General features: G+C 46.3%; 1 protein-coding gene and 1 long non-coding RNA gene across 3 annotated transcripts in view; one reads left to right on the top strand and one right to left on the bottom strand.

Annotated features, from left to right (window-relative positions):
- Positions 1–27810, top strand: part of hivep1 (HIVEP zinc finger 1) — a 47662-nt gene that overhangs the window by 1823 nt on the left and 18029 nt on the right. For both annotated transcript variants that reach the window (XM_047330072.1, XM_035620852.2), the window contains exon 2: positions 1241–1376. In XM_047330072.1, coding sequence (XP_047186028.1) covers positions 1337–1376 — 40 coding nt within the window. In that variant the 5' untranslated portion in view covers positions 1241–1336. The remainder of the gene's footprint in view (positions 1–1240; positions 1377–27810) is intronic.
- LOC118292159 overlaps positions 24566–27810 on the bottom strand; it is a 62229-nt gene continuing 58984 nt past the window's right edge. Inside the window, exon 5 of the long non-coding RNA XR_004786839.2 lies at positions 24566–27569. This is a non-coding gene — a long non-coding RNA (uncharacterized LOC118292159). The remainder of the gene's footprint in view (positions 27570–27810) is intronic.

The following is a 27810-nucleotide window of genomic DNA, read 5'->3' as shown; positions in this document are numbered from 1 at the left end:
GTTTTTTCTTCTACCCCTCCTGTGCTTGTTTATGCATATCAATCAGCTCACAACATGAGCTGTTTGTTTGGCCTCATGTTGCCCCTGCAGAAAAACCGCATTTGCATGAAACTGCATGAAAATATTTCATTTTGTGCAATGAAAGGGCGCGAAAAAGAAATTGGAAATGGGAAGTGAACCCCCAGGTGAAGGTGGGTTCTGTCCAGAGCTGTAACAGTTAGTCGATTAATAATCGATGACTGAATTAATCGCCAACTGTTTTGATAATCGATTAATTGGTAATAGTAGTTTTTATGAAGAAAAAAAAGGTGAAAAATCTCTGATTTCAGCTTCTTCCATGTGAATATTTTCGGGTTTCTATATATCTTTGATGTGTGGACAAAACAAAACATCATCTTGAGGTTTCGGGAAACACGATCAACCTTTTTTCACCATTTTAAGACATTTTATGGACCGAACAACTAATCGATTAATCGAGAAAATAATCAACAGATTATAATAATTGTTAGTTGCAGCCCTAGTTCTGTCATGGCCGCCGTTTGATGTTTGGACTTGTTTCGAAGTTCACCTGGGAGATTTCTCTGACGACACACTCACTCACTCACACACACACACACACACACACACACACACACACACACACACACACACACACACACACACACACACACACACACACACACACACACACACACACACACACACACACACACAGAGGACCTTATTGTTTGCATCGTCTGTCACCCGCGTTGACATTCGTCACAGCTGACGAGCAGACTCTCTCGGTATCAGCCGCTGACATGTCAATCATGCGCTTCCCCCATAAACAACAGCGGATCCGGCACCTCTCTCTTCTCCCCGCTCTTGTCTTTTGTCTGACATCGGTGGCAGATAGCAGCAGCTGCTGCTGCAGAGGTTATATTGAAAAGTGGGTGAGCATATTTTTCACCTCCTCCCACTGACAGCCGCCCCAGTCCGCACTGCACATTATTACAGAGCAGCTCGGAGGGGAGGATGGGAGGGAGGTGGGGGCTGAAGCGAAAAGTCCGGCCGGGGCACCTGTGTGAGGAATAAACTCAATCAGCGGCTCTGTCCTGGACTCCCAGACAGCTGCCAAGTGGGAGCAGAGGGGAGACTAAACGCACTGCAGGGGCCGGCATATTGATCTGTGGAGGTCACGTTTAGCCGGTTCTCACTCTCCATGATTTTTTTCTTTTTCTTTCTTCCTTTCTTTCCGTAGATGTACCCAGACTGTGGCTCAGGAGTCGGCTCGTCTCATGGTCCAGCGGTAGACAACACTTTCTCCAAGATGCACCTGTGAGCTGAGGCGGAAAAGATGCCGCGCACCAAGCAGAACAACCCGAAAAACTTAAAAGGTGAGTTTTTCAAAACCGTTAAGAAGTAGCCTTTTAGCCTTTTTTGTTGTGTCCATCTTGGGAATTGTGTAGTTTCGCCACGGCAGACGCGCATCAATGACATAAATGGAGTTGGATTCTCTGAGCAGTGCTGTTGGCTTTTCCTAAGCCTTAAGGAAATGTAGAAGGTGACAGGAAGGACTTTCCGGATCCACCCCAACAGTCTAAACAGGACAAGATGAAACGTGACCTTCTGCTCGGTCGACTTGGTTCAAGTTGTAGGTGTTTGTCTTCCAGTTCTAACTAGTTTCAAGGCCGCAGCTTGTGTTGGATGTTGAAATCAGATTCAGGATCAAACTTGTTTTCGGCTGGTGCCATGGTCGTCTTCCTCTGTGGAACCAGCTCCTCCACGGTCGATCCGCTGTGTTTCGTACTGATGGGAGTACAAAAATGCTCGACAAAGACTTCCATCACTTCATAACTTTAATCTGCCTCATCATGACCAGTATGATTCGACAAACAAGACTATCGTGTGTTTTATCAGTCTTCGTAAATGTGTGTATCGACATACGGCCGGGGCTGCGACCACGTGGACGTCACCGATCTCACATAAGTGGCCACATTGTGGTCACACAGGGGCCGTAGTGTCACATCTGATAAAACCACGGTGTCAAAATGCAGACGTGGATTCCAAGACAAGAATATAAATGTGTTGACATCAGTGAAAGAATTGGCTTGAGATGAAATGAGGTGAATCCTAGATGATTTTCCTGCAGCAGCAAAACACTTAATGCACAACAAAGCACATATTGAGTATCGTAGTGCTGTTGACAGCACATTGAATCATAGTGAGGCCGCAGCATCTTTCCACGATAACACGGAGCACCGGTTGGCGTCGAAAGGACCTCGTGCTGTGTCGAGAACTGACAGATTCACGTGTCAACAGACGTTTGCAGTTCACAGATCTCTAGAATATGCAGCGTTGCATGCTGGGTGTGAAAATATGTGCATCACTGGCGCGGCGTCCCCCCCCGGCAGTCGCGCGGCGGAGCAGATTTTCCTTGTGTCCGCGAGCAGCCTGTTTATTTATCCTATCAACACTTCCTGTGTGCCGTTTTCCCTTTTTATTGAGCTTACTTGGCCAAACAACATAAATAATTAAGTTTCAGAACAGTGCATTACATCACCCGGCAGAGAAACGGCTGCCAAATGAGACTGGAGTCTATTTTTAATGGTGACTGGTCCCTTGTTTTTCTCGGCGTGCACACAACAGCGCTGCAGCTGCAGCAGTGTTTTTGGTTCTTTTTATTGTCTGAGAGTAAAAGATTTGGATTTGAAAAGAGCTTAATTTGCAGTAATTTGACTGGGATGGATGATCCTGAAATCAGGGGGGAGACATTTTCATATTGGGGTCTTTGTACTTGTCTTTTGTCTCTTTTCTTGTTGTTTTGCAGTCATTCTTGTGTCACTTCGTCCACGTTCTGCATCCGTCGAATCTCTTCGCGATCGTCTCACGTCTCTTTGTACCCGTGGGTCTATTTAACATTTTTCTTTTTGTTTGTGGTCATTCATTTTCCTCTCTTTGCGGCCGTTCGATCGACGATGTTTCAGTCCCTTCGTTCAGACGCCCCCCCCCCCCCCCCCGTCAGTGTGTTCTGCGAGGTTGGGAGAACCCAGCTCCACTTCCTCCTCCTCCGAAAAAACCCACTGAGACGTCTGTTTAGTGTCTTGTTTTGCCTTTTGACCCAGTTCACCACCCCTCTCTTCTCTTCCTGGCCCTGCGCTCAAGGCGCTTCCTTCATCAGACAGGAAATGCTAATTACGTAGCATGGTATCACATGCTTAAAGTCCTGCTCCTTTTTTGTCCCTGGACACTCAGAAGAGCCCTCCTCACAGGGCCGTGCAGCCCGTCACATGATGGTGTTCAATGCCCGAGTCTGGCTTCAGTAACGCTCCGCTCCAAGCCAAAATGAGTCACACAGTGTTTGCTTTGCGTAATGGCGGAGCATTAATTAATCTCAGCGAAGATTACGATTAATTACTGCTGTTTAGTTCAGTCTTCTGAGTTTTGGCCGGATGACGGGAAGCCTCTTCTCGGGGTCTTCTCTGCCTGCGAGGGCTTGGCAGCAGTTTGACTCGGACACAAAAAAGCGCCACACTCGCATTTTCCCTCAGCGCTCGTCTGAAATCTGACTTGACACACTTTGTGTCCTGCTGCGGGACACAAAGGAGGAATTGTTGTGTTGGACACAAGCCCGACCTGGCTGCAACCGCCGTCGCTGGTGTTAGAGGGGAAACGCAGCATGTAGGAGGGAACGAGTACATGAAGGAGGGAACGAGTACATGATAAGATATCACATTTTGTGATTCATACACTCTCGTTGTCGACGGAGAGGAGTTAAATCAACTGCAGCTAACGCAAATACTCTTTCATTATTGATTTTCCGCAGATTGTTTTTCGATTCATTTTTTTGGGGTCTAAGAAACGTCAACATGATCCATCACAGCTTCTTGAACTACATTGTCATTGTTTCGTCGACACGGATTCCAAATCACAAAAGATATTTATCTTACGATGATGTATGACGGAGAGAAGCATCTTCTCAATAGAGCGGCCGAATCTTGCGAATATTTTTTGTTTTACAAATTTTTGCTCTTGACGGGCGTTAACAGCAACCAATTTCCTACATAGTTTGATATTCTCCAAAATTCATCATAAAATTGAAATAATAATAAAACCGATGTTCAAAGCAATAAATCATTCCACGACCCCAAACCTCTTGATATGTGTAAAACTAAAATTGATATTGTTTTTGATTACAGTTTGTCTGGTTTCATTAATGTAGACATCAAATGTTTGTAGAGAGATAAAACTGATGCAGTGCCAACATCACAATATGATCCTGCTGAGGGTTTATGAATCATAACCTAGATTATCACCCAGCACTGAAGAGAAGTACCTGTACTGGGAACACTCTGGATTGTCGTTGATTATAAACCGGTATCCTCGGTGTGTAACTGTAGAACTAAATGAAAAGTGAGCAGATGAAAACAAGAGGAAGGAAGTGTGAGTCCGTTTTGTTTTGAACGAAAATTTGGCACAGCGTTCCTGGCTGTATTTCAATCTGGATCATAATAAACCATCACACACTGTAAACACAACAACTGAGGAATCGTCCGCTGAATATTCTGTCAACTTCTGTTCTCCATTTTTTTCCCTCTCTCCTGAAACACTGCCCTCGGGTTCCCGATCTGTCATTTACCCCGAAGGGAAAGTGACCACGATGAAAAGTTTAACTCAAGTCTTCGTTATGCAGCAGGCTCCAAATATTTGTAGCCCTGTTGAAGTGTGCGTGCGTGCGTGTGTGCGTGCATGCGTGCGTGCATATGAGGAATGAACCCATGACGCAGTTTGTGGATAACAATGCAGGAAGTTAGGAACTCCTGTTCCCCTCTGAGATGTTGTTTACTTTTGTCAAACAGCTGGTCTCTAAGCAGCTCAGGAGGGACACACACGCAGAGGTTTCCTCTTCTCGCGCGCACACACACACACACACACACACACACACACACACACACACACACACACACACACACACACACACACACACACACACACACACACACACACACACACACACACACACACACACACACACACACACACACACACACACACTCTCTCTCTCTCTGTGGACATCAGAGATACATCAAGGGGAGGGTGGATCATAGTGCAACAGCCCTTACTCTCCCCAAATTATTGAAATCTGAATTCAGATATTGTGGAAATTATAGTGAGCAATTGACAGTCTTTCTTAATATGGACAGTTTACAGTAAAACCAAACCGTATAACTCCACTGACCTTTTTCTGTATCATGAAAGTTTGTTAAAGTTATAGTCAAAAAGGCCCCAGATTAGCAGATACACCAGGTTTATATTACACCTATGCAAACCCACAGGTGGGTTTTCCATTTAAGCAGAAAATAGGTCTGTGGTTGATGCAGCTTAGAATTTTTTCATATTTTGTTCCACTTAAATTAATATATCAGCTGTACATTTTCAAACTACACAGTTTGAGGTTGAAATATTGAAAATAAATGGTAAAACAAAAAAAGAATCTTAAAACAACTGGACATCTGCGCGTTCGTTCAATGAAAAAAGGCGTCACAGCTGGACGAAGTATAACGACACATCTCGGAAATACAGGGATTTACCCGAGAACTGAAGGAAATTTATTTTTGGCATAAGATCTATTAAGCATTTATTTCCATTGAAAAGGAGAAGGTGGGGGGAAAAAAGTGTGAAATCACCCACTGAGAATTTCATCTTTCCGTGCCACCAGCTCTGCATCCGCCACCCTGGGTTACAAAAAGGTAAGAGGAATCTATTTATTTTTTTTTTTTTTGGTGTTTTAGAGAAATGCAGTGAGGAAAACTAAACAGAAAACTATGATTTCTAGTGATACTGAGCTCTAACATGAGTAAATAGAACACAGGGAGTTAGATTTGTTATTTAATCTTTATTTATCTTCAAACATCTAAAAGATGATAATTCTCTGATAAACCAAAGTCTATTTCAATCTGAATAATAGAATAGAATATTCAGTGCTCAGCGTTTGCATCGTGTACATCGAAACGACTTATTCGGACGTGACAATACTTGCGAGTTTAAATGGAGCGAAACATACGGGGTTCATTTACTTCAGGACACGTTAATCACAAGTCGTATTTGTGAATTATAGGTGACCTGCGCATCCAGAGAGCAGCGGAGACCACGGGGGCCGACCTCAAGTGTGGACGCTGTCATTACGTGGCTCGTCCCTGGTGGTCTGTTTGTCTGTGTGGTGAGAGGGAGAGCCGCAGCCACAAATGTCCTTTTTTATCCTCCGGCATCCAGAAGACGGACGAACTGGAGGATTCAACATTTTAGCTTCCACACATGGAAGCAGGTGTCAAATCCAGAAAGGCCACGAAATGAGAACAGTGACGACTTTTTAGTTTTTTTACTTTAAGAGATGAAGTTGTACGATAAGTCCCTGACGGCCCCAATATAGTTTTGCCTGATGGACTTTTCTTTTGAGGAAGTTCTGTTTTCGTTCTCATGTTTATCTTATTTGTTTCAGTAACATTTGGTGGAATATTGGACCATTGGTTACGGAAAAAGTTGACTGAAAGGACTTTGTAAGAGTTTTGGTTCTTTTCATATGAATTCCTGTATTTAATCAGATTAAAAACAAACCGATCCACTTCTCTCATGATTTTTTCTGGATTCAGATATAGGTCATAACTATCTAAACATTTTGTTGACCTCACGCAGGCAAATTAAGTGTCACAGCAGCAAACGCAGAAGAGCAGATTCACGTAAAAATAAAATAATCTGGACTAGTACTAGATTTTTGTGACTGATATTGATTTTGTTAGTTCGAAAAATTCAATGTATCAGCTTTCTGCATAAAGCAAATATCTCCAGCTCTAAAACTGTAGATAAATAACTTTAAAAACAGAATATAGTGTAAATTATGAACATTTGCTATACTGAATAAAAGTGAAGCATATATACATCAGCCTAACTAGTGATGAATGAATTGAGACAAAGAATTAAAGCAAAAATGAGCTGAAATACGGAACTTTTATTAATTTAAAACAAGTCTAATTTCGAGTGTAGAAGTACACACAGTACTCCTTACTTAAAGCTATACTTCCCCCACTATACTGTCATTTCTGTCAATATGTTTTGTCATTTTGGTCTGGTAAAACGTTAAAATGTTCGCCTCTGCTTTTAAATATAAAAGTTGTTGCCGTGCAGATTGCTGCGTCTCCTTGGCTGCAATGGAAAAACGTGACCCGGAGTTAAGACGCACTGATTTCGAAACAAGTGCAGTTTATTAAACTCTGGGACAAATTGCACTCAGCTGCTTTCACTCCCGCTCCCTTTGTGCAACTAGTTGCCTGCAGGCAGTTTTTCTCTCTCTTTTTCCTGCCGTAAGCGGCGTCATCCAGGCGACGCCTCCACGGGGGCTCCGTGGTGTTTGTCATCCGTCCGTCTGCGAGGCCCTACGGTTTTTCTCTCCCTCGCTTCTCAAACGCCCCCCAGAAAATGCCCAGACTTGTGAGCAACGCCGGTGTTTATAGATCTGACTCTGCATTCCTCTTGTCTTGTAAAAAAAGGGGCTCCTCGCGCCGGAGCCCAACAGGTCTGGTCCCCCCTGCTTCAGCAGGAGGACATGCTGCGTGGTAAATGGCGAAACACTGCAGTGAAAGTGGGTGTACGTTTTTTTTAACGAGGTGGAAAATGTTTACCCTGTAACGCCGACGCAGGGAGACTGAGTTGGAGTTTCACATCCCTCGGACATTCCTCGCTGTGCCCAGCACCGATGTTGCGGCACAGAAATAACGTCTGCGCCTCTTATCACATTAAACCTGATGGCTGATTAATGATTAGAGGTGTAATTGGCGAGGACGTTTCATTCATTATGCTTTAAGCAGGTGCAGAATTGGCCTCAGGATGAAGGCTCATGTTGTTTTTCACCTCCTCGGTAATTTGCAGCAAACCGACGGCAGTTTCCTGTTAATGATCGACCGCTCATATGACCACGGCGCTGACTGCGGTCAAATATGCAAGGTCAGAATCAACTGCGCCGGAAAAACTGGACACACAGTTGTTTGTTTTTTGTCGTTTAAAACCACAGCACAGGTCGGGCGGTTTTTTTCCGGCCGCGTTCTGAGGAGATCTGAGCTTTTAGGGCTCAGAAGTGTCTCGTCATGAAGGTCGGAGCGGTTTGCCATGTGTCAGATGTTTGCCTTGTGGTCACATGAACCCGTGGTGGGGGGTCTCCCGTACCGCACCATGATGAGGCCCTATGCAGCAGCTTCATTTCTAAAAGGTCAAGCTGAAATTGAAATGAATTTCTCACAAAGGAAGTCGTAGAAATTCTTTTATCTGGTGTTCATCTGATAATGCGAAGAGTAACAATGTTACATTTATACCTTTCGGCTAAATAAAAGCTGCTCTCGGGGCTGTATGTGAGAATGTTGCTGCTGGATGGGAATTTTGCAGTGAAGGTTTTCCCAAATATCATAAAGACATATATTTACAAATGCCGTGTGAGCTTTTTTGAAAGAGGAGAATTAAACGTCTCGTAGCCTTTGACGCGCTGTTGGGTTTGAAACTTTGAGGCTGTTTACACGAATATGTCAAAAGTCATTGTACCCTCTTTGTAAAAATGGAATATATAATAGTTACTGTAACACTGGCCCACATTGTAATTTAGACCGTTGAAAAACAATTATTTTTTTTAATGTTATGTAAATGCCCGAGAGGTGCAGAGAAAGAGTTAAACATCTCGGCCTCGGCGGATGGATTTTTACATGTTGTGTCATGCTTAGGCAGCCAAACCAGTGTTTCCGTACAGTCCCTTCAAATTACAGTGTGTGTGAACGCAGCGAGATTCACACAAAGGGAACTTCTCTTCCCGGAGGCAGGAATAAACCAGAGTTTTTAGCAACAGTAACTACAACAGACAGGCTGAAACTAGCTGAGGGATGTCTGTTTAGCTCGGTGGTAACCTCAGAGAAGCTCTCACTCTGACAGGGAGGGGCCAGCGAGCGAGGAATTTTTATGGCCATATTTTGTGTGAATGAAATTGAATATGGTGGAGGGGGGAAACACAACAACCGAGGGCTCACTTTGCCATCCTGAAATGTGGGTTAATGTCTATTCCTTCTCTTTTTCTTTTAATGGATGAATAAAAGCTTTAGTGCCTTTATCACTGTGAGCTCGCTTGTAATAGATCAGCTCGCAGTTCAGACACTGCAAAATCATATTTGTGATGATGGAAAGTGTGATTATCGGAGAGCAGGAACTTGCAACTTCTTCCATTTTTTCCTTTTTGGTGAACTCTTAATTGCGAGGTGCGTGTCACGAATGGCAGCGTTTTTTAATCACTTTGTCGGCCCGTGGGAGGGAAACCTCGCCAACACCTGGCAACATCTGGTTCACAGGAAAACTAATCTGTCAGTCTGCAAATTGGATTACAGATGTAATTATTATTATTTTATTATTATTATTATTATATTATTACCATCATTGTTATTTGGACTTGGATGTTTTGAGGACGTGAGCTGTGATTGTGAACTAATGTGCCTGTCAACAATTTACAATGCGCTTAGTGTAAATTCATTCAAGTATGAATCATATTTTGAATATTTTTACTTTATTGGAAATGGCCCAAAGAAACATTTTAAACAATACAACCTCATGTTTGTTTTCCACTGAATGCTCAGAATCAGAGCTGCAACAGTAAGAATTGAATTGGTTGATACATCAATCAAGTACGTTCAATTCACTTTATACATTTATTTTATTTTCAAACATCTTTCATTATCAATGAATCAGCTAGTTATTTTCTTGCTGACGTGTCTTTATAATTATGAAGCATGACGTCACCACCTCCTACAAATCTCCACAATTAAGAAGCTGAGGTTGTCTGCATTTGTTTTTTTTCTTGAAATGAACGATCACTTCTTAGAATAGTCTCAGATTATATTTCATCTCTGTTACAAACCCCCCACCCGCGACTATTTAAACCTCCCACAAAGATCATAAATGATCAGGTTTTCGTCTACGTCCACTGTAGACACCAGTGTTGCTCAGTGTGCTGACTTTAATTCAGTTGTTTGGTTGAAGTCCCACTCTGGCCTTTCTTCCTCCCCCCTCACCTAAAACCATCTGCAGTGTTCAGACTTTCAGTTTGAATGTCTGTCAAACTCCTGCCAGCTTATGAGACGTTGGTGACTAATACCACGGCTAACACCGCCCGCCTGCCTGTGCAGAAAAGGTCTTGGGTTTGTTTGTGTGTGTGTGTGTGTTTTTCAGCTGTGGGCACGTACGGTATATGTTTGTGCTTCTCCGTTCGTTAAGTCGTGCACCTTCTCGTCTGTGCTGCGAGTGACGCTCTGTGAAGGAATCAATGTCATTTCGCATGAGACAAAATGTTCTGCGAATAATGAAGGCGTCATTCATTAAAAGCCTGCAAAGCCTTTTCGTGTGTGTGTGTGTGTGTGTGTGTGTGTGTGTGTGTGTGTGTGTGTGTGTGTGTGTGTGTGTGTGTGTGTGTGTGTGTGTGTGTGTGTGTGTGTGTGTGTGTGTGTGTGTGTGTGTGTGTGTGTGTGTGTGTGTGTGTGTGTGTGTGTGTGTGTGTGTGTGTGTGTGTGTGTGTGTGTGTGTGTGTGTGTCCTGGGCTTCGTCTGGGGTCAGTAACAAGGACTGCTGCCCAGTCAGTCGAATTACTGAGCTTAAACTTTTCAAACCGAAGCATTAATGAAGGGCTCAGGTAGGCCGACTTAAATTGGAACTAACGAACAGAGACCTTCTCACACACACACACACACACACACACCCTTTCCCTCCACAGGTGCGCTTTTGCGGCCTACAGAGCCACTTCCTGGAAACTTTGTTGAGCAGCATTGATTTTGGCAACTCTCAAAGGTGAGCGTTGGCGTCTGAGCGGGAATGATGGGGTAGCAGGGTGGGGGCCTGCCTGGATTTGCCTCTGCTAACGTCAGCGCAGAGACGCAGAAGAGTGGAAGAAATTCTCCCAACAGTGGTGAAACGCGACCGACGCCGGGGCTGGATGTCACATTATTTGGAGACGTGCTCATGACACGCTGAGGGGGCGGAGAGCTCCTCCTATGCACACGGTGCATATAGTGCATGTGTACTGGATGTCATCTGCAGAGAAATGCCCCCAAAACAAAACCTGCCTCTGTTAAGACGAGGGCTGCTCAGTCCCAGAGGGAGGGGGGGGGGTCCTTTTTTATGACTGTGGGGAAAATGTGACGCGAGTTAGGCTGCTGGAGTTAGAGGTAAAAAAGAAAAAGCTTTGGAAAAAACTGCTTAAATTAAGAAAAGAAAAAAAAAAGAAGCGAACGTCGGCCGGCCGGAAACACTTAAAAGGGTGTGTGTGTGTGTGTGTGTGTGTGTGTGTGTGTGTGTGTGTGTGTGTGTGTGTGTGTGTGTGTGTGTGTGTGTGTGTGTGTGTGTGTGTGTGTGTGTGTGTGTGTGTGTGTGTGTGTGTGTGTGTGTGTGTGTGTGTGTGGGGAGCTGGCATTGCCTAATGGTTTTGCACAAGCGAAGCCCAATGTCGGGGTTGCCAGGGAAACAGAGCAGCATGAGTCTCGGTCTGCAGGTGCTGCGCCTTGTGTCCTGCCGCTGGAACCTCCTACGACTGTGGAGGGAGGAGGAAGACAGAGGTAACAAGATGAAGGAGGGCGGCAAAGCATTCTGGGAAAAAAAATAAGGAAAAGCTGAACTGCACAGTAAGAAGCGAGGAAAGCGACGATTATTATGATGGTATGAAGTCAGACAAAAGTGGGGTGAATGGACATCGCTGAGGTCTGACATTCTCCTCGTTACGTGGATCTAATCCCAATCTAAATGATTGGTTCAATTGTTGATAATAGTCTATATGTTCCCATATAGACACTGACACAGGTGTAACAGCTGTAATGATTCTTCATATTCATGAAATGAGGCGGCAAATTATTTCCTCGAAATGAAATTTCAGTGTCAGGCGATGGGGGGAGAAAATCCACAGCTGAAGAATCACTTCAAAAGTTTAGACACGAGACTTCGGCAGTTTGAGTTGGTAGTCGCTATTTCTTTTTAGCATAAAATTCCCTCTTTGATTACATTACACAGATTCAGCTAATCTGGATGTCTGATGACTTGAATACATTTTGTCACCACCCCAACACTTGGACATTGGAAATAATGTACATTCATGCACATCAGGATTCATTCGCTAAATCTTTTTCCATTGTACTCTCTCAAATTTAGTTTTGATCAATGCCAAAAGCCAAGTGTAAAAACTTTTCTGCAATATTCTTGCATTTCCCATGCATCTTCCATTTCAAGCCCCTAAATTGAAAATGCTTGAGAAACAGGTGGATGGAAACACACTTTGTCTAACCATCTCAAAGGCTCGATGAAGCGAGCGCCTCAGAAAATAGGACGTTGAGTGCAGGACCTCGGCAGCTTGTGACCGTAACCAAGGTCACACTCGCGCTGCGAGAGGAGGAGGAGGAGAGGAGGAGGAAGAAGAAGAAGACGAAACGTCTCCTGAGAGGAGGAGAGGCAGCTGTACTGTCGGTTCAACCTCGAGTCGGGCTCGGGGGTTTGATGGAGAAACGGGCGGAAGGTGGCTGCGTAACATTCGCTGATTGTGTGGATGTCAGTTTAGATCTGGTGGCGGAGAGCCGCCGTTCACCCCCCCTCTACCCTGTGAGTGACAGGCCCGGAGGTGGAGTCAGACATTCGTAGCTGCCTCAAAACCTCTTCGTCGTAATGTTCCCAGGCGCCGGTCATCTGGTCGGGGGTCAGGTGAGCTCAGATGAATGCAGGGAGCTGCAGACTCTTCCTGTACGTTCATGAACACATCCGCTCTGCCATTAGTATTGAAGGGAGCAGTTTGCTGCAGCGGCATACTAGCTCGTTGTGTAATTAATTCAATGTCACTCTGCTCACTGTGACATGCACAGATCTGCGACTGTGGTGTGTTTTTCCCCTGCGATTTACGCGTAGAAAATGTAAGATCATAAATTATGCCTCAGCCTTCAGGAGACGTCGTCCTTGACTCGGGGCGACGGGTCGCCTGCTGCTGTGGCCGCCAGATGTTGAGGTGGAGCGGAGAGGGCAGGTGGGCAGATGGGGCGAGGGAGGCAGAGTGGTTGTCTGTGTGGTTTCCTTAAGGTCACGCTGTGGGCTGTATATATCAACACTGACACTCGCTGTTCCTCTTGCTGCGTGGGTCGTCCGTCGTCATCGCTGCAGCTCGCCGGCCAATGACAGCGCGGGCTGTGTGGTTGTGCTTCTCTATAGAGTCACATGCATCAGGCGGGGGAATGACTAACGACCAGGCCTCGTGGGAACGGGAGCTGTTGCTTCGCTTGCAGCCAGCAAACACGTCAGAAGACACATTTCTTAAAAATGTCCACACCACAATTCTCAGAGAATACCCCCCTCCCCTCCCCACAAACAACAACAACAACAACATAGTGACGCGTGCAAAGTGAAGAAGCTCAGAGGGGGGATTTTAAGAAGGCCGTGCATTTAGCAGCACAACAAGCAATTTGAAATGATTAGAGAAAATTGCAGTAAACCTTTTTGTGGCGAGCAGGGAAGGAAACTCTGCTGCTGATGGCTGAGAAGACTGTTGTGTTTTTTCTCAAAAGGCCGCATGTTGACAGAAATTAAGACCCGTTGGTGAGGATGAGAGATTCAATTGAACTTTTTCATTTTCTTTTCTTTTTTTTACTTTGGCTGGTTTCTACCTGCTTCCAGTCTTCATGCCAACCACGTCCTGACCTCAGCTCCACACTCAATGTAACCTACATATTGACTTAAAAAATATGATACCAGAGTTTTGGTAATGATACCAGAGATACCCTCTTTTCAGATACTGTATTTTGATGATAGTTTCTCCAGATGCTGAAAACATAATTCTTTTGTTTTCTAGAATTATGATTATTATTACAAACATTCTACAAACCAATTAACGCTGAGTAAAGGAAGACGCAGCCCACGACAGGACGCATGTAGACAGAATGCCCTGTGGACTGAACCAAAGTTAAAGGAGCACACACATGGTAGAAATTAATTTTGTTGCTGTTTTAGTTTTTTAGTTTTGAAAAAAAAAAAAAAAACAATTCTGTGTCAACAGCTGCATCCTAAAACGAACTACAGTTTTGTCAAAACTAAAATCAAATGAAGACGTTAACAAGTTTATGAATGTGACCAAATATTCTGTGCCAGTTTTTTTTTTTGCTCAGCACCGATCCACAGCCTCAAGCCTGTTTTTCTACATACATTCATGTGAGGGCTCGCTCCGAGTCTGGGAGCGCGCAGGCCTCAGTGGTCCGTCAGCAGAAAGCAGGATGCTGAATAATGGAGCTGAGGGCAATATAACTCCAGACTGTGGGTGTTTTACAGGAATCGGTCGGTGGACCCTTCGGATGTCAGCAAACAAGTTCCCTCTGTAGGGCCTCCTTTAAAAAAATACCCCTAAATAAAACAGGGCCCCACCTCATACTGCGAAGGCCTGCCTGTTCATTCATAAACTCAGCTCTTTGTTTTGATTATTTCCTCGCTGCTTGTGCAGCCCAGTTTGCCATCAGCAGGAAATATGTTGTTTCATCGGCGCGGTCTGTGTTTGTGAGATATTGACTGAGCGAGGGGGAGGAGGAGGAGGAGGGGGAGGAGTGGGAGGAAGTGAGTGTTGAATGCCCTGAAGTGTCAGTCACTGTGAGGGGATGGGGATTGTAGGGGAGGGGCGGGGAGGGATTGTTCCTCGGCCGCCCCAGACCCAGTGGATTCCAGGGGGTCGATGGTGAAAGATTGAAAGCCCCCAAACAGTGAGTGAGTCATGAGGAAGGTTGAGCAGGGTCAGCGAGGTCAGGTCAATATTCTCTGGACATAGACGCGGGCTGATGGACGACGCTGTACACACACACACACACACACACACACACACACACAGACACACAGACACACACACGCGCACACACACACACACACACACACACACACACACACACGTTTAGAGCGAGGTCGGGAGGTTTGCCGGCCCACTCGGCTCTGTGCCGGAGTGGAGACAGCGCTGACAGGTGACGGTCAGGTGTGATGAGGTCATCCGGGGGCATCTGTGGGGTCTTACAAAGGCTGACAATTCACTGCCCAAAAAAACTTGTTGAAAAGTCTTAAATTCAAGTCACAAATGTCTCAGATTTTTTCCCTCTTGTCTGCTGTGAGCAGCAATGCTCGGAATTTTCAATTATAATTCAAATGAAGCCTGAATCCGACCCCTGCTTCGTTTTGTCCACGTCGGCCTGATGCCACTCGACAGCTCTACGCGACGGCAGCGTTACCGTGTCGTTGTTGTTGTCCTTGTTCCTCGATGTATGTTTATTTATAGTACTGACAGCAATGTCAAACCAGAGTCAAATTCCTTGTATATGTTCACATACTGATAAAACGATGGACGATGAACCAACTGATCGTTATGTCTACGATATAAAAACAAAAAAGCTCATTAAACTCTCTTCAAAGGCGTTGAGTTAAAATAATGTCTATGACTAAGAAAAGCGAATAAGGATTTAATTTGTGACGCCGTCATCAGAAAATGTTTGGCATTCTTTCATGATTTTTTGCTTGAAAAATGGCGCAACCTTTTTGGCGCAAATTTCAGCTTTATTCTACAATTCTGGAAAGCACTGGGGGAAAAAAGATGATATAATTAATAACACATCGGCTGCTGTCCCTCACAAAGACTCGGGATTCAGCCGTCTGAACCCTGCAGAAACTCTGAGTCTTCGACGAAAGCTTAACACTGGGAAATCGTGCTCCACTCCGCTCAGCAGGGTCAAGCGGTCACACTGAGCCTCCATCAGGCGATTGCGTCAAGCTGACTATCAGGTCAGTAGAAATAGCTTCTCTCTTCTTCTTTTTTTTTTTTTTTGTCGTTGTTTGGAAATGGAAAGCTTGTGAGTCGTGCAGCAGCAGCAGCAGCAGCAGCAGCAGCAGCAGCAGCAGCACAGTGTTTCTACCGGGACATACAATGAAAAGGGCGCAAAGAGGACCGGGATGGCAGAGAGCCAGAGTTCAAGGTGTGAAGGAGTGAGGGAACGATTTTGGGGGTTAAGAGGGGACAAATTTAAGAAGGGTTAATGGGGAGGCTGTGAAAATATGTGCAAGAGGGAGGAGGAGGGGGAGGAGGATGAGGAGGAGGAGGGGGCTGCCTGGCGTTTGGCAAAGCTTCATCCTCTTGTGTAACACGGGCCATCTCTTCCTTTAGCCGCTGTTGCCATGGGGAGAGATGATGGAGGGGGGGGGTTGAGCTTATGATGTCTCACGGGTGGGAGAGTCTCCGGGGAATTCTTGAGCTGCGACAATCCCCAACTTCCTTCCTCTAACAGCATGGTGCTTGCTGAAGGAGGAAAAAAGAACGAAGAGGAGAAAATGGGTGATATATTTAAACCTCGGATTCTGGGTGGTGTCATGGCTTCTGGCTCCCCCCCCCCCCCCCCCCCCACCACCACATTCCCCCTCCCTAAAACAAATGTTAAAATCTCAATAAAGGGGCGGCTTCAACGTGAATCTGTGCGAGGGAGTCGGAAGCCCTTTGTGGGAACCTGGAGGGCGTTCATGTGTGACTCAGGCTGCGGTTCAGGTGTGCCTTGTTAAAACGAACATCCAGGCATCGTTGTTTACAGCCATGAATTCATCTTCCATGTGAATGTCATGACTAACTCTGAGTCTCTGCAGAGTGCGCAGGTGTTGCAGCAGTTCAGTCGCTGTGTGTGTGTGTGTGTGGGTGTGTGTTATGATCAGTTAAAAGAGGAACAACTTCCTCATCCAGCAAAAGTGAGCGATGAAAACCAACAAACGGTTAGAAAGTGTTCACATTGTGTTGTAGGTTTGATTTCAAATGGATGAAAGTGCCATCAGTGTTCATGCTCCAGAGTTGTGGTCATGTCATGTGCATCCTGTTTATCTGTGTGTCGAGAGCTTTTCCACCTGTGGAAGACTGAATTGTCTGAGGCACATGATTCACACTGGATGTCTGGCCAAAAACAAAAAAAACAAACTTGTCTCAGCGACTTGTCTCCAGTCGACCGGCCAGACACGATTATTCACAACATCCTGTTTGTATGTTGACACAAAATGTATCTACAGCACGTCTGCTTGGAACCAGAGAAAACATTTGGCGTTCTCGCTTATTTGATTGATCTTAACAATGAATTAAGTAGCAAAATTGATAAAAAATAAAATAAAAAAAAGTATAGAAAAGTGGTGTACTTTGAAATGACTAATCGATGAATCGACTAATTGTTTCACCGGGTTTCCCACGAACACCAGACCGTAACACCTGTGATATAAGCGTCACGTCGTGCGTCCCGACACACCTCATCCACATCATCCACTCGTACCAAAGAAAAGAAAAGAAAAAATCGTGATGTGCAGTGCAGTCGCGCTGGGCAGCTGATGTGGAGGTGGTGCTGCTGCGTTCAGGGTCCAGGTTAAATCCTGTACGTCGCGCACACACACACACACACACGTGTCCCTCTCCTCCTCCGTCTGACGTGCACACATCGCTCGTCTCTCGGCGTCCTCTCCTCTATTAGCACCTTCATTAGTCTCACTGTGTGCACTGCCTGCCAGCACTGCACAGAAGGGATCAATGCACAGAACGGATAGATGAGTATTTATAGCCTCTGCGGGGGCGTGGGAGGTTGTGCGCCACAAGTAGGTTAGTGGCTAATCTGATGTTGACAGTGTGTATCTGAGGGAGTTTGCGTTTGGGGGAATGAGGAGCCCGAGCCTCCGTCCTGCTTTGTTTTCCTTTTTTCTCTTTTTTATAGAAAGAGGAAATACTGCTTCTCTGGGAAGTCCGAGCTCAGGCGGGCGAGCGGGGAGGGCTTTCCCTGATTAAGAGAAGGGATCTTTTTCTTCTTTTCTTTTTTCAAATGAGGGAGGAGAAAAGAGGAGGGGAAAAAGGAAGACGAGGGCAGGGTGGAGAAAGAAGCGTGGTCGCCGCACTGACAGCGGAGGAACCGGGGAGACGCGAGAAGTGAAAGCACAGAGACACAGCTGTGTGGCGAGGACAGACGGCGGCCAGACGCATTTCACTTCTCTCCCTTTTTTTTTTTCTTCTTTCCTTTTTGTGTGTGTGTGTGTGTGTGTGTGCGGGAGTCAGTCGGAGAGAGAGAGAGAGAGAGAGAGAGAGAGGCAGAGGAATGTCAGCGGTTATTGGTCGGGAGAGTGTCTGTCTGGGTCGGGAATCTCAGGTGTTCCCCCACAAGTGAAGTCTGAACCCAGGAGGGAGAAGCCGCCAGCAGCAGCCGGCTGGTTCGGTTCACTCCTCCCTCCCTCCCTCCTCTGCGAACAGGTATTGTGCAGCGCTGCGAGAAGCCGACCTCTGTTCCCGTCAGTTCTGTGTTCTCTCGTGTCAGCGTGTGGCCTCACTCGCTCTCTCGTCGTCTGTTTTGAATCTCTGCCTGCTCATTTTCTCTCTCTCTTGCGTCGCAGCGCATCACATCTGCTGATCTTCATTTCCCCGAAGTTTGTGCTCGTTCGCCTGCCTCCTCCTCGCCTTTGTTGCCGTTGAATGGATCCAGCTGCGGGGCGAGGGATTCGTTTCAATCGATTATCTGTTAGTTGCAGCTAAAGATTATTTTGTGTGTCAGTTATTTCATTGCTTCGCCGGTGTATGCATCAGATGGTGGTACAGAAAAACGTCGACCAGAGTCTCCAAGAATGGATTGTTGAGAAGAGCTGTACAGAAATAAGACAAATGAGCATTGAGCGTATACAAGAAGCACAGACAATATTACTAAAGAAATTTAAACGAGCAAAAGCAGAAAATCTTTACATTTGAGAAGCGCACAACCATGAAATGTTTGGCAATTATTTTTTTTGCTTGGAAGAAGGACTTCAATGATTCGTGGATTATGAAAATAACTGCACAATTTAATATTAATCCGCTAATTCTGCTGCTTATTTTTTCGCTTTTTGACATTTTCAATTTGCCCAAACGAGAAATGGGTTGAATGTCAGCGAGTAAACCAGTTTCTGAAGAGTTTTTGATTCACTCAAATACAATTATTCTAACAGACAATAAATGTTCCCCCGCCCCGTCCATAATCCCTCCTCCTTCTCCCCTGAGTAAAAAAACAATGCTGGTCAAGCGGTTAACAGCTCCGGCGGCTCACTAACACCCCCCCTCCAGCACAAAGTCAGCTCAGTGTCTCCAGCTCGTGTGTGCGTTTCGTCCTCTTCCTCCTCGTCCAGGCGGTTGCAGCAGCAGCAGCAGCTGACGCACAACATGAGCGGGGAGGACAGGATAAGCCTGTGCACTGCAGCCGGAGATGAGCCGGAGGTGTTACGCAACCGCTCGGTCCAGAGATAGAGCAGAGCTGAACTTAGACACTTGTGACTTCTCCCTCCACACACACACACACACACACACACACACACACACACACCATGAGCTCATCAGGCTCACTCGGCTCCGCTCCCTCTCCCCCGCCGTGCCGCTTCATGTAAGAATAGACAAACCTGTTACAGGGGAGAAACTCTTATTAGGGTCACTTATGAGTGCTGGTGCGTGATGCACTCCTCGCCGTCTTACTCGCCTGCATTATCCTCCCCGTCTTTTGTCTTCTCTGCTGGAAGGCGACATCGTATTCGCTCTCATGGAAACATCAGCTCTGCTGAAGAGACGCAAACATCTGGTGGCAGATCGGTCAGCGACACACTTGGTGCTGAGCGACGTGGAGACTAGATAGTAATACACGATATGCAACATAACAAACATGATTTTTTTGATGATGGAAACATAAATGTCATTTTCCCGCAGATTTTCCCCTCAGGCTGGAGAAAGTTGTGTTGGCCAGACAATGAAGACAATGATTGTCAGCCGCAGCCCCGTACCGTGTCTTTGCACTGTTTTTGAACGGTGATGTGATAGAGAACGGAGGAGAGAGGAGCGGGCAGCGGAGGGCTGCTGGAGGCAGGGAGGGAGGGGGATCATGGGAAAACGTGGGGAGTAAAAGAGGGTGACGATGATGGAAAGAGGCAGGAAATGGGGAGGAGAGCGCGACGATAAGGTGGGGAAATTGAGGATTGAGAAAACATCGAGAGGAGGAGGAGGAGGATAAAAAGGGAACGCCATGTCTCTCGCGCTCAGCGGCGTTATGTAACGTTACCTCCTGCCTACTGCTGATGGCGGAGGGAAGCACAGAGTAAGAGCAGTGAATGGCTCGGAGGTGGGTGGCAAAAACAACACCGCCGCCGCCGCCACAGAGCAAGAAGCGGTGTCCATCATAGCAAACCTCCCCGTAATTCCCAGAATTCAGCTGCAGTTGGTGGGTGTTGTTCGCCAGAGTGTGAAACGTGCAGCATCACCAAGAAACGAGTATTTGATCAAATATTCCCCAGATTAATTGGGACACTGAGTAATTAATTGTTGCAGCACTAATATGTCCTTAGCAGGGTACATCCAGTTTTGGACCATGGTGAACGCCATACAGTCTCCCATGCTTCTTTCTATATCAGGCAATTGGACTGAAACAGAAACTAACTTGACTGTTTGGCCTTCACGTTAAATCACCCCAAAGGTTAATTCCTGGCACCGGTGGCGATGCCTCGCTGGTCAGACACACGCGGGGGCTGTCTGTTGTGGCCGCCGCCGCCGCCGTCGAGACGCAGCCCCTCTGTGTTTACATGCAGCACCAGCCGTGTATGTACGCGAGAGCGTGTATGTGCTAAATGAGCTATAAAAGCAGATGGTCGTCTGGCGGCCTCCGCTGAGAGAGAGCCCCGGGAGCAGCTGCAGGAAAGCCCCGTGGGAGTCCACCGAGCCGGCCGCCGGTCTCTCCAGGCGAGCCGACGGCACGGTGCAACAGCACACTGAATGGCAGAGACGCGCTGCTGATGTGCGTGGAGCGCTCCCTTTGTGTGTCCCTGTTGGATTACATCACTGAACAGCTTTGACAAAATTCAACCTGTGAAAGCTTCACGTGTAGTGAATATTCATTCCGATTCTTATGAACCCCGTAGTTTTGGCGACGTGTTTGAAGAAAATGGCTCAATCTGCTCGTGATATTAACGTATTGGCACTGGAGGAAATTTTACAATGGCTGAATAGAAAGAAAAAAAGTAGCCGGTTATGATGATGATGATTGATGATGAAGGAGATAAATGGCCGCTCTAGTTGACACCCAACAAATGCCGATCAGACACAAATGTCAGTTTACATCTAAGCAATTACATAACGAAATAACTTGTTTTATTATAATTTAATCTACTGGCTAATTCTGTGCTCAACCGATTAGTGGTCTTTTTGAAATGTGCCCTTTCGGAGTTCCCAGATGCCAACGTGATCAATCTGCAAATGTCTTGTTTTGTTCGAGCGACAGTCTAAAAACTTTGAAAAGGGGAACGAGCTAAATTTTGTGATTTCTACTAAAAAGACGACGGTGACGATTACAGGTGGACTTCTACAATTCTTCTTTTTTTATGCTACCATCGAGATAGAAAAAAAAGAAGACTTTGTTTCAAGTGACTCAAAGTGTGTTTCATGCCATTAACGTCTCCAACACGTCACACGCACACACACACACACACACTCTGTCATCGCGGCGGCCCTCGTTAACGTCTCAGCCCCTCCCCCCTGAGGGGGAGGCAGCGGACGGAGCAGGGTGACGGTTGAGAGACGAGCCTTGTTTCGCAATCAACCTGGCAGAAGGGAGAAAAGGGGGGGAAGGAGGGAGAGAATAGGGTGCGAGCGAGCCAAGAATCAGAAGCTGAGCCCGTACAGGATCTGACTGCTGCGGTTTTGTAACATGATCAATGACCTCGCGTTCCTTCAGATCCTCGTTTCCTGTACAGGCCCGCCGCCCTTTGTTACGCTCTCTCGCTTTGCTCAGTCCCACGAGCTCCGGATTTAATTAAGGCTTGTCTCTTTCCCTAGAAAGGCTCTGCGCCTGTAATGGTCTTTCCTGCCGTCGTGCGAGGATGACGCTGTGAGATTCGGAGATACCCGAGCAACGTCCGTCAGCGGGATGAGACGCGTGTGAGACTCCGCCGATGGCGATGTGTCTCTGGAAGGTTTCAGCAATGTCCCTCAAAAGTTGGCAGGGGCGGAGGAAATATTCCAATCCTTTACAAAAGTAAAAGTACCAACACGCATGAATGTAATGTGAGCTACAGGTACTTTGAGTCAACATGAAAGGACTTGTTCTGATGTAGAATGTCCCCTGAAACTGATCTATCATGACTTTATTACATTATTGATACTGATGTATCAATGCAGCTGTAACTCTGTGAAATGCATGTGAGAGGTTTAAAGGGGAAATATCAACTCAAAGACATCGAAAAAATGTGACGGGTCACGAACAAAAAGTCTCAAACTAAACAAGTAACATATTACTGGTGAATGTAATGGAGTAAAAAATACAGCGTGCACCTCAGAAGTGGTGGTGGAGTAGATGCATAAAATACTACAGGTCAAGTGCCTCATACTTGTACGTGGAGTGAATGTACAAGTACATTAGTGATTGTTCTGCATTTCAACAATTTGATTCGGACACAAGTTGGAAAGGAGTCGGCTCATTTTCAGAGCTGGACGTCTGAATGTGGGCTTTGTCTGCGACTGAATGCATTTTTCTTCTCTCCGATCGCGACTGTACGCATTAACGTTACCAGACGAAAGGTCACGACGCGGAGCATCTGTGAATAGAGAAAAGAAGAAAAAAAGGTGCATGAGTTTCGTTATTCGTCAGCCCCCTCCGATGTGGTTTTGGATCGGTTTCAGTTTTGGCATTCAGAGTACGAAAGGGGGGTCGCCGTGGGCGGTCGGTTGTATGCACACAGCATAGGAAGTCTCAGCAACAAATACAGTTGCAGTGCATGAATATTGGTTGTGCATAGTTCTGGGTAAACCCTAATGCACACTGGGCACAGAGTATTAGCGGTTACTAGCTGGATTACTTCATTACCGCCTGTGTTGCATTATCACCAGGCCAGCTGTCATTAACTCAGACGTTCCCACAGGGCCGAGGCGGCGTGTCCTCCGCTGAACTCCGCGCTCTCCGCAAACACACGCACCTCGGCTAATTGTCGGCGACGCGGGGCGTTGCTTTTAGCCGAGCGATCCGTCTTCGGGTCATTTTTCTTAAGAGCAGCGACGCGGCGGGTGAGCGAGTCAGCCCGTATCTTTTTGTTTTCCACGCGGCAACAACACCAAACTCTGGTCCGGGGCTAATTACAGAGCACTGTGTTTCGGTCTTGGGAGTTTCTGCCTGTGAAGTGTTTATCTTGCGTGCCGCGGCGATGACACTGCAAAATGTGCCCGGTCGCGGCGTGTGTCGCCCCCCCGGCCTGTGTAAATATTGTCCGATTTTCAGAACCTTCTTTTTTTGCGGCCAAACTGTAAAACCGTCAGAATTGCCCATAATGACAAACAAAAACAAAAAAACCAAGAGGGGAGCTTCCTCTTTTGAGAAGTACAGTGAGGTCAAACAGGTGATCCTTGAACGCCCAGTCAGTGTTGTGCACGTGTAGCACGGCAGACTGGGTGTGTGTTGTCGGTCAGTCGGCCCTGAGCTCGGTCAATCCCCGTCCTGTACACATCGACCTGGCGTCGTTCCTGTTAAACGCTGCAGCTTTAATCTCCGCCTGTCAGTGTCCACACCGTCCTGTCAAGTCAGTCAGTCACTGTTTTCCAGGCGGCTCTGCTCCTCTTTCCCCAGAACAACAAAAAACCAAACTCTCACACAAGATCCTGTGTTTTTCCCAGCCACTTCCAGACTCCTGCTTTTTTACGCCCACACACAAGACTTGAATGTCTGAAAAACAACATTGCTGCTGGGTGTCTCCATTTTCCATGGATTCCCTCAGTTAAGATAAAGAACAGCAGCGGTCTGTTGTTTCCGAGCAAGGGGAAACCGCTTGTATCCAGTGGTCAAAAATCTGAACCCAATGTATATTTGGATATTTGTTAATTCTCTGTTTTTCAATGAGAAAGAAGGAGTAGAAGTTTAAGATATTTTGTCGAGTTATTAGACTTTTATTCGCAGAGAAACTATATCAGACAGATTTAAATTCAAAGCAGCTTTTAATATCTTGAATCGTGTCTGCGGGGGATCTTTAAACGTTAAGCGTGGCCTAAACACTCAACGCTTGTGCTAAATAGATTCAAATGAACTATTGATTAGAGAAGATTATGGAAATCACCGGAGATTCGGTGCCAAGCGAAACTTTGATACCGGTCTTGAAACGTGTCTGAAGGGGATCTCAAGGAGGCCAAGTACACAGAGAAGGAGGTGAAAGAGACGAGCTGTGGGATCCCAGTCGGAGGGGGGGGGGGGGGGGGGGGGGGGAGTTTTTTGAAAAAAAAAAATGAAGTCATTCGCTGAGTCTTTCTCGCCCGGTGAGTGAGCTGTTGGGCAACCAGCAGTTGGCAGGGCACTTTCAGATCCTCCCCCTCCAACACAAACAGAAAGAGGGAGGGAGGCTGAGAGAAGGATCCCCTGGAGGGAGCCAAAACCGGTTTAAGTGACGTCACCCGGGCCTGCTCTGTTTGGGCAGCTCCCCCCCCCCTCCCCCCTCCCCCCTCCCCCCTCCCTCCCTGGGCCTTACAGGAATTCCCCTCCTCGTCACGTTATTCGGAGGAAACCGCTGGCCTCGCCCCATACCGCCGCACAGCCACAGCTGATAGGGTGGAAACACGGACTTGTGACTGCTTGTGTTGATACAGGAGTGTGTGTGTGTGTGTGTGTGTGTGTGTGTGTGTGTCTCTCTGTGTGTGTGTTGTTCTTTCTCCGGGTTGTGTTTTGTTCGCCGTACAAAAGGAGTCGCTGAGTGTTTGTTCCGTGAAACAGATCAGCAGAACTCCCGGGTATGAAGTGAGCATTCTGTAAAAGCACACAGAGACATGCTGCAGTTATTTTCTGTTTAATAGTGGCTGTTTGCGCTGAATGGGACTTTGAGGTCAGTTGGTGTGTGTTTGTTTGTGTCTGAGCAGTGAGGCTCTGAGCTGCTAAAAGCAACTGTCCAGAGCAACGTCTCCGCTCCCGTCAGACTGAGTGAGACGGCCCGCAGACAGGAAGCGGTCTGCGCGCTGTCACTCAAACATGGCGCCACGGTAACCAACAACAAGCGGGCAGTGGAGCGAGTCGAGCCCGAGGATCTAGCGCTACGCTGAGATCTGAAAAGGGGTTTCTTTCTTTTTTCTTTTGCTGCAGTTAGCACAGTTCAACAGAAGCAGCGGTGCTTTCAGTTTAAGGGTGTTTTCACATCTTTTACATTTGCTCCGGTTAGTTTTGGTTTGGCGTGGTAATTTATGGTCAACACCTACGTGGGCTGTGTCCACCTATACGTTACACTGACTGGTTCGTAGACCGGCGTGTGTCTGAACTTGGCGAGTTGTCAATTAAATGAACCGGTTCATTTCGTTAATATCGTTTCCACTGTCGTATCATTGGGGTCTACCAGCAGCACCAACTTCAACCGCAGTACTCAACACTCCCCCATGTGGTGCCACGGCTCATTTGCTTCTCTCCCGCTTCTCCTTCTTCTTCTTCTTCGAATGTTTGATGGAACCACTGACCATCAGTGGATTAACTGAAAACAAAAAAGTATTTAAACATTAAAAGTAATTTCAGAGGCTTCACACCTTTGATTTTCAACTGTGGGGGAACAAAGTGATAATTTGCTCTTTTGTTGCGTTTCTCCGTTTGTTGCGTTTCTGATTTTGTGTTTGGACGTCTTGCCTCTTCCTCGTCTATTTGGGCGCAGGCTGTTTTTTTTTTTGTGGAAGGTTAAATGTGCACCTGGTCTGAAAAAGATGGAATAGAGATAATAATCACATTCACGTCCATCGCCGCCTGCACTACTAAGCCCACAACAAATGAACACAAACACACACAAACTTTTCTACCCCAACCAGTAGATTTCTCGTTATATCAATTTTTCACGAGGGTGCCCACGCAGTCCCAATAATCAGTGGCCTCCAGTCGGCTGCTTCTTCCACCTACGGTTTCCTGCGGGGGCAGCAGTACTGTACAGATACAGCGCCAAACCACTGTCTTTGTCTGTGTGTGTGTGTGAGTGTGTGCAGGAGAGAGAGCGTGATCAATATTTCATTTGTAGACAGGGCGTTTGCAGCTTCGTCACAATTTATTGGGAGGGTGGAGTAATAACTTGTCCTCTAAATGTTGTTATTGTAGAAAATGAGACGGGTAACTCAGACAGGTAAATCCTCGTTCACGCATTGTTCATCTTGTGTGTGTGTACAAGATCTCTTCCGCTCTATAGCCATATATTATTAAAAGGTGCCTGCCCGGAGCTCTAGTTAAAGCTGTATTTTTATTTTCATTTTCATTTTTTTGAACTCGTACCTGCCCTGGCTGTGTAATTTCCATTCAGCTGTTTCATGCTGCATATAAACAATGTCTGCCCGGTGGAGGCCGGAGCTCGCCGGCTGCCTCCCTCCATCGCTTGATGTTTAGCAGTCGGCAGCAGATCGCCAGGCTGCAGAGAGCAGGACTCACTTCAACCCAAACCCTTCCTGCTCCACCCGTCGCTCTAGAACATGATACCTGAGTTCCTGTAATCAAAGGCTTTTCCTCCCCAACCCCCTTACGTTGTTTCATTTAACAAAACAATTCAGATTTCAATTTGTTCAATTTTGTCAGAGCAAAAGCAGCTACATTGAATTAAATAAAATTTTGGCAAAATCTGATTCATTAATGAAAGAATAAAATGAGATTCTCAATATGAAAAGATGTTCATGACCAAACGTCAGTTACAGGATAAAAGCCCAATGCAACTAGATGATTAACTCACAATTAATGATTAATAGGTTGAGTCGTGGACAATTTGCTGTTTCCAGCCTCTTCAATGTGAAGATTTGCTGCTTTTGTTTGTTTTATATCTTTTAAAACTGCACAGCGTTTTGGTTTTGGAGTGCGACACAAAGTCAACTCTTTGAGGACATCATTTTCAGGGCTTTTTAAAAATTTAATTTTAGAATAATTGTTTAGGCACCTGTGTCTATTGATTAATTGCTCAAGCACTGATCACAGGTAACGATACCCAGAGCCTCTTCGATCTGCCTCCATCTTCCTCTGTCTCTTTTCCTTTCATGCCGTTCAGACGTGACGGAGCGACACACTCCAGCTCTCAGTCCGGCCGACGTGACGAAGTAGAGGAGTTCAGTTTTTTACGCTGTGCTCTGAGCTGGCTGATGATGATAGACTGCAGGGTAATGAGGCCACAGTCCGGTATACGGGGGGGGGGGGGGGGATTCCTCTGCTCTGCATCATCGTCCGTCCACGATCACCGAGGGACTTCCTGTAGCCTGAAGTCTTTCAGTCTCGCCTCGGACCGACTCATGTCCCTCGAGTCTCGTTGTCCGGGCGTGTCCGCGGACACAAAGAATGTGTCAGATGCTGACAGTAACCCTCATGGCCCTTTATTTGCCACGGTCAGCTGCCGAGAGCTGCAGAAACGCCGCGAGTCTCCTCCGCTGGGCCGAGGGAAGAAAGCGGAGATAAGAGCGACAGACTTCCCGTGGAGGTGACGGGGAGTTCTGCACGGCTCAGGAATCTCCCAAGCTCTTTGGTCCCCCTGGCCATCAGACTGTACAACAGCTCCTAGTGAAGGCAGGCAGGACAATAGAAAAGGACAATTTATTTCAACCTTCATTTGCACATTTTCCCGTTTTGCACTGTAATAAGCGAGTTTTTATAGTTAGTTTAATATTTAATATTTGATTTAATTTTGTATTTTTATTTTATGTAGGATTGATGTATGTTTAATGTACGTATGTTTGTAAATGCTGCTGGCTGCCTGAATTTCCCTCGGGATACATAAAGTATCTACTAAACTAAACTA

The sequence above is a fragment of the Scophthalmus maximus genome, chromosome 22 (assembly GCF_022379125.1).
Source record: "Scophthalmus maximus strain ysfricsl-2021 chromosome 22, ASM2237912v1, whole genome shotgun sequence".
Classification (NCBI taxonomy): Eukaryota; Metazoa; Chordata; class Actinopteri; order Pleuronectiformes; family Scophthalmidae; genus Scophthalmus; species Scophthalmus maximus.
This window is presented reverse-complemented; position numbering and strand designations above follow the sequence as displayed.